This window comes from Aspergillus chevalieri, chromosome 1 (assembly GCF_016861735.1).
Source record: "Aspergillus chevalieri M1 DNA, chromosome 1, nearly complete sequence".
NCBI lineage: Eukaryota > Fungi > Ascomycota > Eurotiomycetes > Eurotiales > Aspergillaceae > Aspergillus > Aspergillus chevalieri.
The window spans coordinates 5080790-5096674 of record NC_057362.1 but is presented as its reverse complement, the minus strand read 5'-3'; the positions used below and the strand labels follow the sequence as shown (position 1 = coordinate 5096674).

General features: G+C 50.4%; 8 protein-coding genes across 8 annotated transcripts; 3 read left to right on the top strand and 5 right to left on the bottom strand.

The window, feature by feature from the left end:
- Nucleotides 1-1263: 1263 nt before the first annotated feature.
- Nucleotides 1264-2778, top strand: ACHE_11755A (uncharacterized protein; the record flags this gene model as incomplete). The annotated part of the gene is made up of 3 exons (XM_043276359.1): nt 1264-2351; nt 2414-2611; nt 2664-2778. 3 exons carry the CDS (start codon nt 1264-1266, stop codon nt 2776-2778), a joined length of 1401 nt encoding a protein of 466 aa, XP_043132875.1.
- A 537-nt stretch (nt 2779-3315) lies between these two features.
- ACHE_11754S (putative L-cystine transporter) lies at nt 3316-4397 on the bottom strand (the record flags this gene model as incomplete). The annotated part of the gene is made up of 4 exons (XM_043276358.1): nt 3316-3687; nt 3778-4216; nt 4285-4302; nt 4357-4397. 4 exons carry the CDS (start codon nt 4395-4397, stop codon nt 3316-3318), a joined length of 870 nt encoding a protein of 289 aa, XP_043132874.1.
- Nucleotides 4398-5107: 710 nt separating this feature from the next.
- ACHE_11753A (uncharacterized protein) lies at nt 5108-7439 on the top strand (the record flags this gene model as incomplete). The annotated part of the gene is made up of 3 exons (XM_043276357.1): nt 5108-5258; nt 5314-5681; nt 5739-7439. The coding sequence occupies 3 exons, from the start codon at nt 5108-5110 to the stop codon at nt 7437-7439; spliced, it is 2220 nt and encodes a 739-aa protein (XP_043132873.1).
- A 410-nt stretch (nt 7440-7849) lies between these two features.
- On the bottom strand, nt 7850-9178 carry ACHE_11752S (uncharacterized protein; the record flags this gene model as incomplete). Its single annotated transcript, XM_043276356.1, has 1 exon — nt 7850-9178. One exon carries the CDS (start codon nt 9176-9178, stop codon nt 7850-7852), a length of 1329 nt encoding a protein of 442 aa, XP_043132872.1.
- A 321-nt stretch (nt 9179-9499) lies between these two features.
- On the bottom strand, nt 9500-10410 carry ATP16 (F1F0 ATP synthase subunit delta; the record flags this gene model as incomplete). Its single annotated transcript, XM_043276355.1, has 6 exons — nt 9500-9532; nt 9589-9678; nt 9747-9835; nt 9945-10075; nt 10181-10203; nt 10279-10410. 6 exons carry the CDS (start codon nt 10408-10410, stop codon nt 9500-9502), a joined length of 498 nt encoding a protein of 165 aa, XP_043132871.1.
- A 980-nt stretch (nt 10411-11390) lies between these two features.
- RPL29 (60S ribosomal protein eL29) lies at nt 11391-11968 on the top strand (the record flags this gene model as incomplete). Its single annotated transcript, XM_043276354.1, has 4 exons — nt 11391-11397; nt 11511-11562; nt 11760-11862; nt 11933-11968. The coding sequence occupies 4 exons, from the start codon at nt 11391-11393 to the stop codon at nt 11966-11968; spliced, it is 198 nt and encodes a 65-aa protein (XP_043132870.1).
- Nucleotides 11969-12432: 464 nt separating this feature from the next.
- Nucleotides 12433-13896, bottom strand: ACHE_11749S (uncharacterized protein; the record flags this gene model as incomplete). The annotated part of the gene is made up of 2 exons (XM_043276352.1): nt 12433-13592; nt 13647-13896. 2 exons carry the CDS (start codon nt 13894-13896, stop codon nt 12433-12435), a joined length of 1410 nt encoding a protein of 469 aa, XP_043132869.1.
- A 263-nt stretch (nt 13897-14159) lies between these two features.
- Nucleotides 14160-15594, bottom strand: ACHE_11748S (NCBP3 domain-containing protein; the record flags this gene model as incomplete). Its single annotated transcript, XM_043276351.1, has 2 exons — nt 14160-15398; nt 15469-15594. 2 exons carry the CDS (start codon nt 15592-15594, stop codon nt 14160-14162), a joined length of 1365 nt encoding a protein of 454 aa, XP_043132868.1.
- Nucleotides 15595-15885: the final 291 nt, after the last annotated feature.

Below are 15885 nucleotides of genomic sequence, written 5' to 3'. Positions count from 1 at the left end.
CCTGTCTGATCGCATGATCAACAGAGGATATAAATCCCGGCGTGTGACTTGGCAGTAGAGCGCCAAGGTGATCAGATCTAGGTGTTTTGAGAAGTATCATAGGCTCGCTTGGTGACAATCTTGAAAGCACATATTCATGCCTCCGAACATGAATTGAAATACTACCGTCTGTATATGTACTTTAGTGAGTGGCGGAACGCTGACTCTGTGCCGAAAGGTAATTTCGGTATGGTCAGTACCGTACCACAATCTGCCCGTCTCCACAGCCTTGACCGCCTGCCGGGATTAAGCCTCATCGCTTTCTCTCTCCGCGGGCGATTCTTCAATGATGGTTGTTATTATTATTTCTCCATCCGTCATCATCTGTTCTTTTCCCTCGATTATTATTATTACCCTTGCACATTCCTTCCGCTTCCTTTGTTGTATTCATCGTCATCCGTGGTTGTTGTCCCGGGCTTTTTATCCTTTTCTTTCCCACAACACCCGTCATCTGCGACCACGCGGATGGCCCGTTGAGCCTCATCCCGAGACTCTCCCCAGAGAAGCGGTTCTTCTCCATTCGAGCCGCACTGATTCCCACTCTCTCCTATTTAGGTGTGTGCTGAACTTTTTTTTTAATTCTTTCTTTCCTTAATTATGGATATTTCTGTGCTTTGTGGGCAAGACAAAAGGGCCAGCCCATGAAATTCCCCTATCGGATCACCTGATTTTGGTTGTCAACACTATCTTGCGTAGTGATTTATTCCCTTCCTGTTGAGCACATTTCCCCTCCCCCTTTGCCTTTGACCGGCAGCTGAGTTGTGAGCATGGAATGATGTGGAATTCTCTGTTCTTTGTCATGTCTGAGGCTGCCCAAAAAGCCCTTTGATCCACCCTCAACTCGTATTCCGGGCTGCACTAGAATCCTTTCGGGCTTTAAACCACGAAGCTCGCATCTGCCGTGATACATGCCACCTTTGTGTGTGTCGAAATGCCCAGCGAATCTACAGCTTGTTCTAATCCCATAAGCGGATTGTGCTTTCCACATTTCTATAATTCACTCGCGCAAGAACTAACGTGGACAGACAGGACACTTGGGAAGAACAGCCCAGTTGACGTGGCATTCAATCTTCGATGAGTCACGGTCTCCGACAAAATCTGTTACAGATCTGTGGGATTTCACCATTATCTGATCGATAAGAGCCAGAGAAGCGCCAGGAGAAGGAAAGCAAGCAGAGACTCTTAAGGGGTGGCGCACCTAATGCGCGTGAAACCACCGCCTTGATGTCCCACGCATATGATTCTGATGAGGGCGGCCGCTCTCCTGGTCTGGAGCCTTCAAAACCCGACTATGGGCTTGTTGATGAGCAGCCGCCTCCGTTCGTCGGGAATGATAAGGGAACGTCGCCAGACAGTTCCCGTAAGAGCCAGCCGAATCACTCTGAACCTGGTTTTAGCCATGGCAGTGCCGTGCTAATAGGTCAATTAGACGGAAATCGACCCGATATTAGAGAATATGAGCTCAGCCACCCATTTAAACGGGAGATCACGCCAGAAGAAGGGTTCAATCCGCAGAAGATTATTGCCAAGGGTGCATTGCAATTGCTGCAAAATGAACCGCCAGTGCCCAAGGACATTGCGCCCAATTATGATTTCCACCAGCAAGACAATCAAATCCGAGACACCAAAAGTGAGCAAGGACAGCAAGGACCACCTCCACAACTTCCACCGCCAGTGCCATCCATAGTCGGCCCTACAAGATTGCCACTTGAACTGAAAGCCTACTCCATGTTACAACCTTCGGAGACCGCGAGACACGATTTACTTCCCGCTATTCATCAACCACCTTCAGCGCTTCCAAAGTCACCGGAGAATCAACCAAGCCTACCGCCTCTACAATCCGCTTTGGGCGAACTCCCAAGCGTCAAGGAACCTCGGGTCAATGCCAGTGGTGCACCTTCTTACCCGCTTCATCCGGTCACAAATGGCCCGCCTCCACGGGTTGATATGCCGCGTGAACATCAGCTTCCGGGGCCTCCCCAAGTTCCTCTCAGTCCCTATTCACATTGGTCGCCCGCAAGCTCCAAGGATATATCAACCGTACCTTCACCCGTGTCGCATCCGCCCTGCCCGAGGCCTCCTCCGCACAAGTCCAACATACATTATGTTACTTCACCTTATGATGTACCGACGCAAACTGCGAAAAGCCCGGTAACATGTTACCCAACGCCCACAGACCCACCGACTGTTGGGTCATATGACAGGCCGTATAGTGATACGAATACTCCTTTGAATGGGGTTGCTACTGGCAGTTTCAAGTGCCACCATCCTGGATGTAACGCCCCGCCTTTTCAAACTCAGTATCTGTTGAAGTAAGTTATCGGTACTGCTGCCAATATGGCTGCTTTTGCTTACCAATTTCTTATCCAAACAGTTCTCATGCGAATGTACATTCGCAAGACCGTCCCCACTACTGTCCAGTTGAGGGATGCGTCAGAGGCCCTGGTGGTAAAGGGTTCAAACGCAAAAATGAAATGATTCGACATGGGCTAGTGCACAACTCCCCCGGGTATATATGTCCATTCTGTCCGGATCAGCAGCGCAAGTATCCACGACCTGATAATCTTCAAAGGTAATACTTGTCCCAGGAACGAGGAAGACAAAACTGGCTAATCGAAGAACAGACACGTCCGAGTTCACCATGTTGATAAGGACAAAGATGACCCCGAATTAAGACGGGTCTTAATGCAACGACCTGAAGGCAGCGGCCGAGGACGTCGTCGTCGGGCAAATAATTAAGCTTCTTGAAATGAACTGCTTATATTAATCATGCATCGCGATGCATTATTGCCAACTTACATGAAGATAACTTTCTCGGCACGGCCGGGAATGACGCGGTTATCTTCGAAGGATATCGATATATATTTTGCATATGGATTTATGAACCATCATGATTCGTTCCCCCTTTTAATGATACCAACGACACAAGAGTTATGATATGAGGTTTGATTTTCATTCGTTTGTTGTTATATAGTGTTACTGCTTCTGCTTCTCCATACTGGATTGAGCGTGGGATTCAAAAGGTCTGATTGACTCGAGGCCTATGGGCGTCATGTTTTCTGTCCTTACCTTTTACCTTTGTCTGATTTATGCGCTTTATTTTTATCTTTCATTTTCTTTCCTTGCATACACGGATTGGAAAGTCATGATTTTTTTTTTTAATATAATCGTAGCCTTGTTTCTGTCTATCAGGGGTACGAGTAACCTATTCCCAAATTGTCTATAGAGATCAAAAATCTCATCTAACGCCAACATAGTAACCAACATAGAGCGTGATCAAATATGAGCACTCCTCGACAAATGATCCGGCTCCGACAAGAGCGGAGTAATCAGACCAGGACCCCTCCGCTGATCCTTCTTCTCCACATCCCTGTAAAGAACGTAGTGTTGCACCATGAACAGCAAATCAAAAACAATCGAAACGTTAGACAAGAGGAGCTTGGCGGGGTTACCTGTGACGCCGCTCCAGTCCTGCGTGAAGCTCGAGTCGATCAACAGCTGGATGAGAGAGAGCACACCACCGGTGAAGTCCAATAGGATCATTTCGATGCGCCACCCGTCCGTGGACTTGCGTTTGTAGTTGAGCCATGCCTGGGGCACGTATTTGACGATGGTGATGAGTAGTTTCACGTAGGAAAGGGCGTACATCTATTCAGGTTTAGTACGAGTACTCGCGAGTACTCATCAGTCTTTTTCCTTGGCGGTAAAGGTACAGGTATAGGTACTGTAGGTACTTACCACGTCAATCCAAGCCCAGGTACGGGGGTCATATCCGCCATCCGGACTCGCAGCCAGAACAACCCCAATAACAACCCCCACGGCAACCAAACACCCCCAGAAAATCCCCTTGACCGGCTTACTCGCCCTCTGATGCCTCGAGACCTCAAACCCCCAGATCCTCGGGAAGAACTGCGAGTACAGCAACGAACTCAGGAAAACGGCATGCACCGCGAACGCCAAGTCATTGACGCGCACAGTCGGCTCTTCGGACTGCGGATGTCGGGCTGCATACTGGCTCCGTATCACAGGAGAGTAGAGAAAGGTGACTGTGTATACAGCGTAGGAGGCGAAGCCGAGGACATTGACGGTGGGGAAGTCGATGGCTAGACCGGTTGTTGAGCGGCGGCGGAAGTTGTCGATTGGTTGGGGGTAGAAGGATGCGGACCAGCAGAGCATACTGTGAGTTCATTGTGAGTAGGGCTTGATTTGGGGGATTGGAGTTTGGTTTGGTTGGTGGGAGCGTACTATATCCATCCTAGAAGGCTTTTGTTTGCTTATCAGTTGTATTCGCAGGGTTATGGATGGGACGGGACGTACCGGGATAGAGCCTTTATGAATATTTCATATTGGGATATCATGTTTGCAGGAGTAGCTCCTCTTCCTTTCGATATTGAAGGGAATTGAGGAATAAGGGTAAGAGCAAGAACAAGGAGAGGAGATATGTCGATGTCGTGGTGATGCGTTATCACGCAGTGTCGTTGCCAAATTAAGACTGATAAGATAAGCACGCGATCAGTCCCCAATTAGCAGGCGGTGCAGAGCCGCAGAATATGAGTCAGCGGCTGGTTGTCCTGGATATGTGTTGGCGCGCTAAACCGCAAACGGAAAACAGTTGATGCGCCGATCTGAGTGTCCCTGGCGGCTTTACGTGTTGGTCTCAGCCTCCTCTTTTTCTTCGGCCGTCGCGATCTCTCGCTGTTTATTCATCCTTTTTTGCCTTTTTTGAAAAACATTGCCGTTCGGACGGTGCTTGGTTCACTTTCACTTTGACAACTCATCACCCCCGTCTCACCCCCGCTTGTTTCGTCTACTATTCCCGGCGTTTAGGGCACTCTTTTCGTCAGCTACGTCCCTGGAGTTCGCGATCTCTTACCCTCCACATCAGTAATCACCATCGGCTGGCTACTGGAGTGCGCATACCGGATCGATCTACTCCGTTTTTTGTCAACGCATGGTGCATTCTTCGGAGGTGGGGATCGCATAGATCTCCTTCGGATTTCAACATTCCAGTTATCGAGATCGAAATCGTTTGAGGGAGATTTACGATTACGATTGATAAGAGGGCACCATGTCGCCCAATCCGGAGCTGTCTGCTCCTGGGAGCAGTACATACTCCTCGAATACTCTACACGTTGGTGATGGAACATGGGACTCGGGTCGGGATACATTTCTTTTGCCCAATTTGATGGGTCTGAATTTTGAAACAATGCAGTACAATGGTGGGTGCACGCGGACATTTTAGATGATTGGTATATATTTGACTGACTGCAGCAGGCATGGGAAATCGGTTTCGAGATATGCCCAATTACCGTACAATGATATGTGCCCATGGTGTTCTTGCGACGATCGCCTTTCTCGGCCTCGTTCCCGCATCCGTTCTAATCATACGATACTATTCGCGATGGAATCCATACTGGGCCTTCAAATTGCATGTGTGGTGTCAGGTTTTGACTTTGTTTATAAGCACCATTGTGTTTGTGCTCGGCTGGTTTGCTGTCGGGCCTGAACGGAGCTTGTCGAATCCTCACCATGGCATTGGATTGGCAATCTATGTGCTTGTCATTTTCCAGGTCATGTGGGGCTATCTGGTGCATAGGATTGAGCGGAACAAGAAGAGATACCATGTTCCCTTTAAGCTGGTTGTAAGTGCAGGCCTGGTTGTTCCATGCATTGATTTTCTCTTTGCTGACAGACGCTAGATCCATCGTTGGATCGGCCGTATTCTCGCTATCCTGGGTATCGTCCAGATACCATTGGGTCTCACTCTATACGGCTCGCCAAAAGTTTTCTTCATCCTGTTCGCAATCGCAGTCTTCACGCTCTTCGTCGCATTCTTCGTGCTGTCATACCTATATGATACAGAAGGTTATCCAGTGGTCAGCGAATACGATAGTCGGGCTAGCTATGTATCCGGGCCTTCAGCTTCCGAAGGACACCACCACGGCGGCAACCTTGGTCGAATGGCAGCCCTAGGAGCAGCAGGCGCTGGCTTGGCTCAGCTGTTCCGGCGACGCTCACAGAACAAAGGCAGAGAACACGATTATGATGACTCCCATACGTCGTACATGGACGAGAAGTACTCTGACGAAGAATCGCACCGTGACAGCGGTGGCTGGGGCAAGAAGCTACTCGAGCTAGGCGCAATTGGAGGTGCCGGCTTCCTCGCCAAAAAGTTCTTTGACAAGAGGCGCAACCGTGATGACGACACCGAGTCGGGGACTTATAGTCGAGCGCATACGCGAAGCGACAGCATGACCGAGGAGACGATGAGCAGAATGGAAGACGGCAGACGGCCAGAGCAAACTCACCGAACGCCTCTCTATCGACCACCAAGCAGGCCCCCGAGTCGACCACAAAGCCCTGGTTCCTCTTACTACAATAGCACCTACCTAACCGATCACGACCAGGACCGTCCAAACGCAGGCCGCAATGCGTTATTCGGAGCCGGTGCCCTAGGAGCACTCAAGAACCTCTTTGGCCGCAAGAGCAACGAGCAACGTCGTCTTGAAGAGATCCGTCGACAAGAGATGGAAGACGAGAGACTCGCGCGAGCAAACAGCAACCGACGCCGCTACACCGACCCACGACACAGAAGAGACGGCTTATACGCCGCAACTGACGTGACGTCCGATGTGACAAGACCACCACACGAGGAATCATTGCTCTCAGGACGCCCTCCCCGCCGCAACACCTACGACGGCCAACACTCCGACCTCCCACCCGCACCCCCCAGCCACCATCACGACATGCCCTCCGAAACAACCGGCTACGACTCTGAGCCCGGTGCCGCCCCAATCCCCATCCCAGGCCGCCAGCACCGCCGCAGCAACAGCCGCCAACACTCGGACCACACCCACGCCTCCTCCCCTCCAGTCTCCGTCGAACTGAAAATCCCCAGCGACGGCCGCCACGTCACTCTGCGGCGCCTCACAGAGGAAGAAGCCGCAGCCAACCGCGAAGCCCGCCGCCGCGAACGCCGCACCTCCCGCCGCCGCAACCAAAGCGCAAGCTCCCTCTCCGGCAACGAAGGCGGCAGCAACAACACCTGGCGCCGCGTCGAGGAAATCGAGCGCCAGCAGCAGGAGGAAATGGAGCGTCAGCAGGCCGCTGCAAGAGCAGCAGCAGCTGAGAATATACACTCCGCTGCTCCGAGCACGAATATTCCGCCGTCTTCGTATGCGCCACCGCATCCTTCGCGGATGAGCGGTGTTCCCCCTCCGCCGATGCGTCAGTCTCATCCTCCTTCGACGCTGCCATATGGGTCAGGGAGTTTTGCTTCGCCTGGTCCTGGGACGTTTACGGGGACGGAGGCTAGTGGGGATTATGCGAATAACCGCCGGCGGAGACGGGCTGAAAGAGCTAGGGCACGGGAGAGACAAAGTAGTGTGGACTTTGCTTAATTGTGGAAGTAAAGGTTCCTCTTTCCACCGGTTTTGCTCGTCTTACCCTAAGTTTCGCCTTATTTCCTTGTTGACACCTTGATATGCTGGGTGACCATGTTCTTCATGATGGACTGCAATTGAACATATGGGATGATGATGATGATTTCTTTTTCTGCTTTTCCTTTGTTTACTGGCGTGTTTTCCTTTATGACCTCGAACGTTTACTATCTGCTTTCTGTTAAAACTTTTTTGTATCACTTGCCATATGCCCTTGATCAGCAAAGATGAATACATCGAGTACAGTAATGAATATATTATTGTTTCCAAAGCTCTAATACTACATCTAACCAGAGTTGCGCTCCATGCGAAACGCCTTGAGCACCATGGCACGATATAGTTGTATATAAACTTGGCTATTTCCCGTCGAGTCAAAACCATGAGCGTGGCGTTCTCGGGCCTACCTTCCATCCAGAAGTCGCATTCAAACGAAGCTTGTCACACATCCATACGACCGTGATAACAAGTAAAACGAACAGCGCCGTAATAAATCTGACAATTGTCGTGAGACCTTTCGAAGATCCCAGACTTTGGGCGGTAGCAGTGATTAGAGAAATCGCGCGTAGCAACAAGACCGGCACAGCGAATCTCAGCCGTAATAGATTGACAGCATCGTCAACCGGAAAGCCCGAAATGACTCTTTGCTCACGGTTTGGAAAGTTCGAAGTCTTGAGTGGCGTTACTGACAATCGAAATCCCACTCGGAACAGAGAACTGGACTCCGACGATTGACCAGAATGCTCAAACTCATCTAGTGAGAAAGTAACCAAAGCAAGTTCGAAAACCTTCTTGCTGAGACATAGAAGTAAATTATCGCCCCGCTCATCACTCCTGTCCGTCTCTTGACCATCCAATGATCGATACTTCAAGCTTTCCCAACGAAGCGGTAATTTGTCCATCGTAGGAATAGGCATTGGAAAAGGTCTCTCCGGATCATCAATCAGTATCTGGTAAGTCTCCGCAGGAGTGCGATACGGGGCTGATCGTAGCGAAGGGCGCCAGATAATCTTCCTTGCTTGTCCTCGAGACCTACCAACCCCGGTACCCCCTTGTTTCCTCGTCGCTTGGTTAACATCCAAACAGATTTTGCGAGGTCTATAAGCACCAGAAGACAGCGGTAGTTTCGTATCCTGCTGGTCCTGTTCCGCACCCAGACCGGTGTATGTAGGGTATTGAGCATTCTCGGAAGGATTTGGCATAGTATCGAAAACAGTCGAGCCTGGAGCAATGAGGAACGACGGTTTTCGTGGCTTTGGCGGCTTCCATACTTCCGGGATACTGTTGAGACTGTGACTGTCGTAGCTGTCTTCCTTTAACCAGACTGGCTTCAAGTTGCTTGCTGTCCCTGAAGTGATGTCCAGCGAATCGAGGTCTAAGCGAAAGCGATTTGCACGATAGCTGACAGGCGACGGTGTTTTAAGACCGCTTGGTTCTTCCTTTGCATCGTAAGAGAAGGATTTGTCGATGGGGAGATCCGGTGATTTGCAGGGGGTGCTGTAGGCGCTAGAGACTGGCGGTGTGTTCGTTTCATTGCGCTCGTTTCTCTGTGCATCATTGTCTGCTTCTGATGCGTAGAGTCGTAATCTTCCAGGGGACACTCGAAGCTGCGTTTGAGCTTCGCTCAGAGAGCATTGGTGTAGGATGAGTCTCGAAGGCCGGGTGGGCGAGAACGGGCTTGACGGAGACGAAGGTGGATTCATCGTTTGGATGCCTGCTTTGACTCCAGTGAGTTAATACGAAAAAAGAAACAGAAAACAGAAATTGGTGGTTTCGTCTGGTGAATCTATCAACTGTTAGAAGGAAAAAGAGGGAGAATGAAAGATGAGGGGAAGTAGATCGAGGTGCACCATGTTAGGAAGGCGCAACCGTGGAATGTTAGAAAACCAAGAATCCGTACAAAAGCACAGAAGGAAAGTAAAAATAAGTAGACGTGACACAATTCTATTAGAGTAGCCTCTTAAGAGAATTGATTTAGTTCTACAAGTTCATGATCGAAGCTGCTGGATATGTACATCAAACATCTATTTCAGGAGAGACTGCAGGGTCTCCAGAACCTAGTAGCGTTGTCAGTATACGACAGAGATAAGTCTTTAGTCTAAAATGATCATACCTCAAGCTCAATCTTGGCCTCAGCAATGTCCTGCTCGCTGCCGTTACCGCCGGCAACCTTCTGCGCCTCAGCAACCTGAGCGCGGACAGCCTGTATTGAAATATACAATCAGCTTGGTCCTACAGGCAATTAGAAGTGGACAAATATAGAAAACTTACGTCAGCGCTGAACTGCTCAAGAGGGTAACCCTCGACGGCGTTGATGCTCAACTGAGAGTCAGGCTGGACAACGGCGAAACCACCGGAGACTAGAATAGCGACAAGTGTTAGCCCTGGGTACATCTCAATACCTAGCCGCGGCGCATTCGAATTCATTTTATCGCAAATCAAGGTCGAAAACTTGAATATCGGACATACGGAAGAACTTCTTGCTGGCGCCGCCCTCCTCCATAACCTCAACGAGACCGGGCTTGAGCTGCTCAATGGAGGGAACGTGGTTGGCGAGGACACCCATCTCACCAGACTCGGCGGGGATATTGACCTGGACACTGTTTCATCGGAAAGATTCATCAGTATACGTCTTCAAGTCGAAGATGTGGGGACCGAAAAAACATGGAGCGTGCGGGTCGAGGCAGGACGCAAGATTGACATACACGCCGGTCGAGTTGAAGATGGTCTAGTATCGCATATTCGTCAGTTAAAAGAACAATTGTCTTGCGAATGGTCCCGTGGGGACCCGGAGTTGTCGTACCTGGTGAGGGAGGGTCAGAGAAAGCTTGATCTTGTCCGACACGGCCTCAGCGTAGCCTCTGCGCTGGACAGGCATGCTGAAGACGGAGGGGCGGGCCCGGAGGGCAGAGCGAGCAAAACGGAAGGAGTTCATCTTGCAATAGACGGAAGCGCGGGGTGGTGAAGTTGTCCCTCGTGAAGCTGGGTTGAGGTGAAAGTCGCGAGGGTCGGATGCCGGTTGTTCCCTAGCGGCTCTGCGGTCACGTGCTGCGGAACTGCTTTGCGAACGTCGGATGGACTCACTTCAGTACGTACAAGTAGTACTACGATTCTGCTTAAATAATTACCGGGTGCTTTGACATACGACATAGCTGCAATGTGAAAGCGCGTAATATCTGGGAAGAATATATGCTATTACGCCCGACTGCCTTGTCTACGAAGCGGATGTTATGTCCCGACAGAGACGCATAATCAAGTCAATTGCCCTGGAGTTAAGAGTAATTGGAGTACCAGATTTCCGCCTGCGAAACGGCCACGACTGTTGGCTCAATTAAGTCTCCATCATGACAATCAGCAAAAAGTTGCATCGATCAATTCACGTGACATAATTTGATATCACGTGATTTTAACATAGATTGAGACCTCGGGTTCTTTTGCTCTTCTCTTAACAGATATTGCCTGCAGCTGGGCAAACGCTCTTCACGGCAAATCAGCACTATGAACTACAGTACGGAGTATGGAGTAGACTCTTAAGGACAGAGACAAAGCCAACGATGCCATGGCTCCAGATGCGCTTTGTCAGCATTGTCCCTCAAAGTTGGTCCAAAGTACAACTGTCAAAGACAGTATGAAAGAGTGCAGAAAATCAAGGGAGAGGAATATTCAAAAAGATTTAAAATACATCTCCATCTAGCAAAAGAACTAGAGTCAGAGAGTACTTGTACTCCGAGAATAGCACTGCATGACTGGCCTCTCCCACCCGCCGAAGCGTCCCCGTAAGCGAAATCCCACACAACGGCAGCCCTAGCCGAGCCGGACTTGGCTCGTCGGACCTTTTGCACAGCTGACGGAGAACCTCTTCGACAATCCGCCAATTCAACGTCCACTCTCCTCGTTGCGACACATTCCGTCAAAATGGCCAGTACGTGCGACCCTATCTGGATTACCCTATATCGAAATGCTGTTATGGGAATCTTTCGACAATGCGGTTTTTCTGAGGCGGAAGCGCTGACTTGACGTCCTTTTTTTGTGCAGAGTCCAAGAACGCATCGCAGCACCACAACAGCCAGAAGGCTCACCGTAACGGGTGCGTATACACATTTATTTGGTGTTGAAGATGGGTTTTCTGGGAATGGGAGGAGGGTATGATGTTGGGGTTTGGATGTTGGGGGATCCTTGGGGATGAACCCAAACCAACGCCTGCATGCAATACGCTTCTTTCTCTGAGGAAGACCAAACGAACGAGCAAAAAGAACAGCCCACTGATATCGACTCCCACAACAGTATCAAGAAGCCTAAGACCCAGCGTTACCCCTCGCTCAAGGGTGTCGACCCCAAGTTCCGCCGCAACCACCGCTACGCTCTCCACGGTACCATGAAGGCTCTGGTGCGTTGAACCTGATTCGCAATACCCATATCGATACAATTTCCGAGAGAACCGGCTAACAACCCCACAGAAGGAGCGCAAGGAGGGCAAGCGTGAGGTCGCATAAACGGGTATAAAAATAATGGAGAGCTACTTGGGTTGGTCATTTTAACGTGCGATGACAAAACACGTCGAACGTCATGTCGAATAGCCTGGCTGGTTTCGCGCGATGACGGTTAAATAAATTCATTATTTTTGTCTCGATGCCACGGCTTTTGAAAGGGGTAGCTGTTGCCTACACCTTGGTTCCTTTCTACGGTCAGGTAGAATCGCTTCCCACTATCAACAAAGAACCGGTTTTCTTCATTGGTTTTTTGATTCACTTGTTTTAGAGCAAGGCATATGTGTGTACAGCACCGCGTCATTTCAATGCGCGATTGCTGAAGGATTATCTAACGTGCCGAAATAAGACATGCCTCCAATTACCAAACACCCTTTGCCTACCCAATGGCCCCGGGGTGCATGGACGGAAGGCGACATCTGTAGATTATATAGCTTGGATTGTCATGATGAAGATAAATTAAAATAAATCTACCCCTTCCAAACAATCAGCTTCTTATCAAACCCACCACTAACAACCCACTCCTCTTTAACGCCCTCAACCTCAACCCATCCCGCCCAAATAGTCCTCACCTTACACCCAACATCATGCCCCATGTTCAACATACCCATAACCTTCCCCGTCCTTGCCTCAACCCCCCTCACCACCCCATCATCCCCATTAACCCAAACCCCAGACCCATCGGGCCTCCACACAACCTGCGGCGTCGAGTACGCCGTCTGCGGCGCAAACGTGTTCGCCTGAATTAGAATAGCCGCGTCTTCGCGGTTCTGGAGTGCCAGGGCCTCGAATGCTTGAGTGGCTTGGGTAATAGGTTCCATGGGTGGCTGGGGTTCGAATTCGGGGTTGAAGCTTTCTGCTGATGGGAAGAGCAATCGCACGATGATTGCTTTCATGTGCGGGAGGGATGATGTTGCGACTGCGAGGAGACCGGGGTCGTGTGGATGCAGGGCTAGGCTGGAGGGGGAAAACGTGACCCAGGCGTTGGAGTGAGGTGCCAGGTTCTGTTTTCCGAGTAGTCTGCATTCGTATGGTGTAGTCTGCCCCGTGGAATCAACTTGGTAGTAATAGAGATGCGTCGAGTCCCGTCTTGAAACAAGCAGCAGCGTATGTCCCAGATCAACATGCTTGACGAACAGCATAGTCTCCGGTTTAGTGTCCAGGTTGATGTACGCAACAGGCTGGTCCATAGCCACCTCCTCATCTCCTTCAGGGATGTTAAACTCATAAACGCAAATTTTCGAGTCCCAACCCGCAGTAGCAACCAACACCTTCCCCGAAGGATCCTCATGCGCAACAACCTTAACCGCATATTTCCCATGATCCTTCCTCTTCCCCAGAACCTCTTCCCCGCGCTGCAGAATAAGCTGGCCAGACATATTGGTCATGAAAACATATCTGCCATTGCGGACGGATACATAAGACAGAATGGGCGAGTCGGAGTGACCAGCAAAGGACTTGACGAGTTCATTCCCCTCGGCTGTCTTGAAGACATGGAGTTGTCTGTCTGCGCCTGTGGCGACTAGGCAGGGTGATGGGTTGTCATTTGTTTGTTGTTGCCATGGCTCAACAGATGCAGCTAGGAGGTTTGAGGATGTTGGTGTTTGGATGATTGTTGGTTTTGATGGTGCTGATGGAGTTAGTTATCTGTTCCTGTTCTCGGAAGAAGAGAAAAAAGACATACCTGGGACAGTCCATACATCCTTCTTCTCATCCTCGTTATATCGTTCGAAATTAACGCTTTTGTCGAATGCTTTCTTCTCTTCGAGCACTTCTTCGATGGTCCAGTCGTTTCCACTGTCGGTCTGCCCCACATCTGCTGATAGTCCCGCCTCGTGGATGAAAGTATTCAGGGTATCGCTGAAGTTGTTCGACCGCAGGAAGCGGGCGACTAGAGTACTAGCCAAAGAAGCTGATTGGGTCGTTGTAGCCATTGTTGTGGTTGGTTTGGGGAGTTTGATCTCAATCTAGGGAATTCTGGCCATAGGTCGGCCGGTCCAATCACGTTGACTGGACCAATTGCCTATTTGAAGCTATTCGCTGCAATGATATAAAAAAAAAATGGAATCAAAAATTCACGCTGGATATCGATTTAGGTATCTTTTCTTAGCAATAAAAGTAGAGATTATCAACATGATTATCTATGTTTTTTATGAATATCAACTCCGACCATGCCATGCCATGCCATATATCAAACTCAACCAAACATGTCCTCTGCCCTCCGTCTTGGGCCTCCTCGCCCTTCGATTCTGTTCGAAAACAGCTCCTTCCCGGCATTCGAGCTGTACGTGGACGGGAATAATTCCTTGACCGATGCTCCCTTGCCCTTTATCGACAGGCCATTGGAAGATCCACGGATTGAGAAGCCTTCGTCTCGCGCTGTCCCACGAATGCTGACACCACCGTTGTTGGAAGACTCAGGGAAGAGCTCGACGCCCCTGTTCCGTGAATCACCAACCGGAGCTGTGATTCTGCTCGACAGTGTCTCATCCGCGGCATCGATAGCGTCGGTCCGGCGGTGGTTGCTGACTTTGCTCGGGAAGAGTTCTTTCTTAAGGTAACTGTTTGTGGTTTTATTCGGGAAAAGCTCGCGTTCGTTGGATTCCGACTTGGTTGGGAAAAGCTCGCGTGCTTTTGATTTCGACTTGGCTGGGAAAAGTTCCTTCGCTCCGCTCCGACGGGGAGATCGCTCTCTGAATCGCCGTTCAGACCGATCCGATAGCAGTCGGTCACTCTCCAAGGTGTCTCGTCCGGGGGATGCACTGCGGTTTCGAAGACGGCCCGACGAACCCCCTTCGTCGGGGAACAGTTCGCGTCGCCCTCCACGTCTCCGCTCAGAATCACCAGCACCAGCACCAGAATCATCATACATGTCCGCGCTTATGAGCTCGTCATTATCACGGTCCCGCCGTCGTCGAAGCTCCCGACCGTCAAACCGTCTCCTCCTATAATCGCCATCACCGGAGTCCCCGCCTTGACGCCTCCTTTCTGAAAGTTCCATTCGCAACCTCTCCCGCGGGTCATGTTCCGGGTGCATAAGGTAGAACCGACTCGCTTCGTGCGCACGAGGCTTCTTCCGATCCGTTTTCACCGCTGCTCTCACCTGGAGGACAGAGTCGGGATGTGATGACAGGAGCTTGGCCGAACGCAGACGCAGAGGTAACGTGAATGTGTCCTCATCCTCCCCAACTTGTGTAAGGGCAGCTAACGCCTGGAGACCAACCTCCGGCGACGAGTAGATGATATTCGCGGACGTGTCATCGATCCATTCGATGCGGGTAGGCTGTTCGGTGGTGAAATGGTCGATGGCGAATTGTTTGATGTTATCTGTCGTTAGATCGTCGACGCCTCGGATGTGAACTTTTTCGTATTGCGCTTCTGCTGTTTGGGCGTCGAAAGCACCGTCATGGCCGAATGATGTTGTCGCCTCGGGCTCCTAGCAGAAGCGGCGGGGAGTTAGAAAAGTTCGACCGGGTTGGCGTCATATTCATATCGTGCGCACTCACAGCTTCAATTGGCTCTGGCTCTGGCTCTGGAAGGGGACCAAGATCGAGGTCCATATCAATGTCCATGTCCGTGTTGGCCGGAGCGGTGCCATTTGTTGCTTGTTGTTGTATGTCGGCGACCTCCATGATGGAGAATCCGCGTCGTAGAGAGAGTAGAAGTAGACCTTGATAATATAAGAAAAGTAATATGCTATTGAGTAGATGCCAAATGTAAAGCTCTGGGGAGGTGGGAAAGCAGGTGAGTTGTGACTGATGTTGATCGCGAACTCTGCGGCTCGCCTTTCAGACCGCCCGATTAGGAAAAGCGCGTGCGGAGTGACTTCAACGCCGTCAATCATCCTTCTTGGGCTCTTTTCTTCCATACAATCGAGAAAATCAACATAATGCGGCGAGGAAAAGTCTATAAACCACATTCGG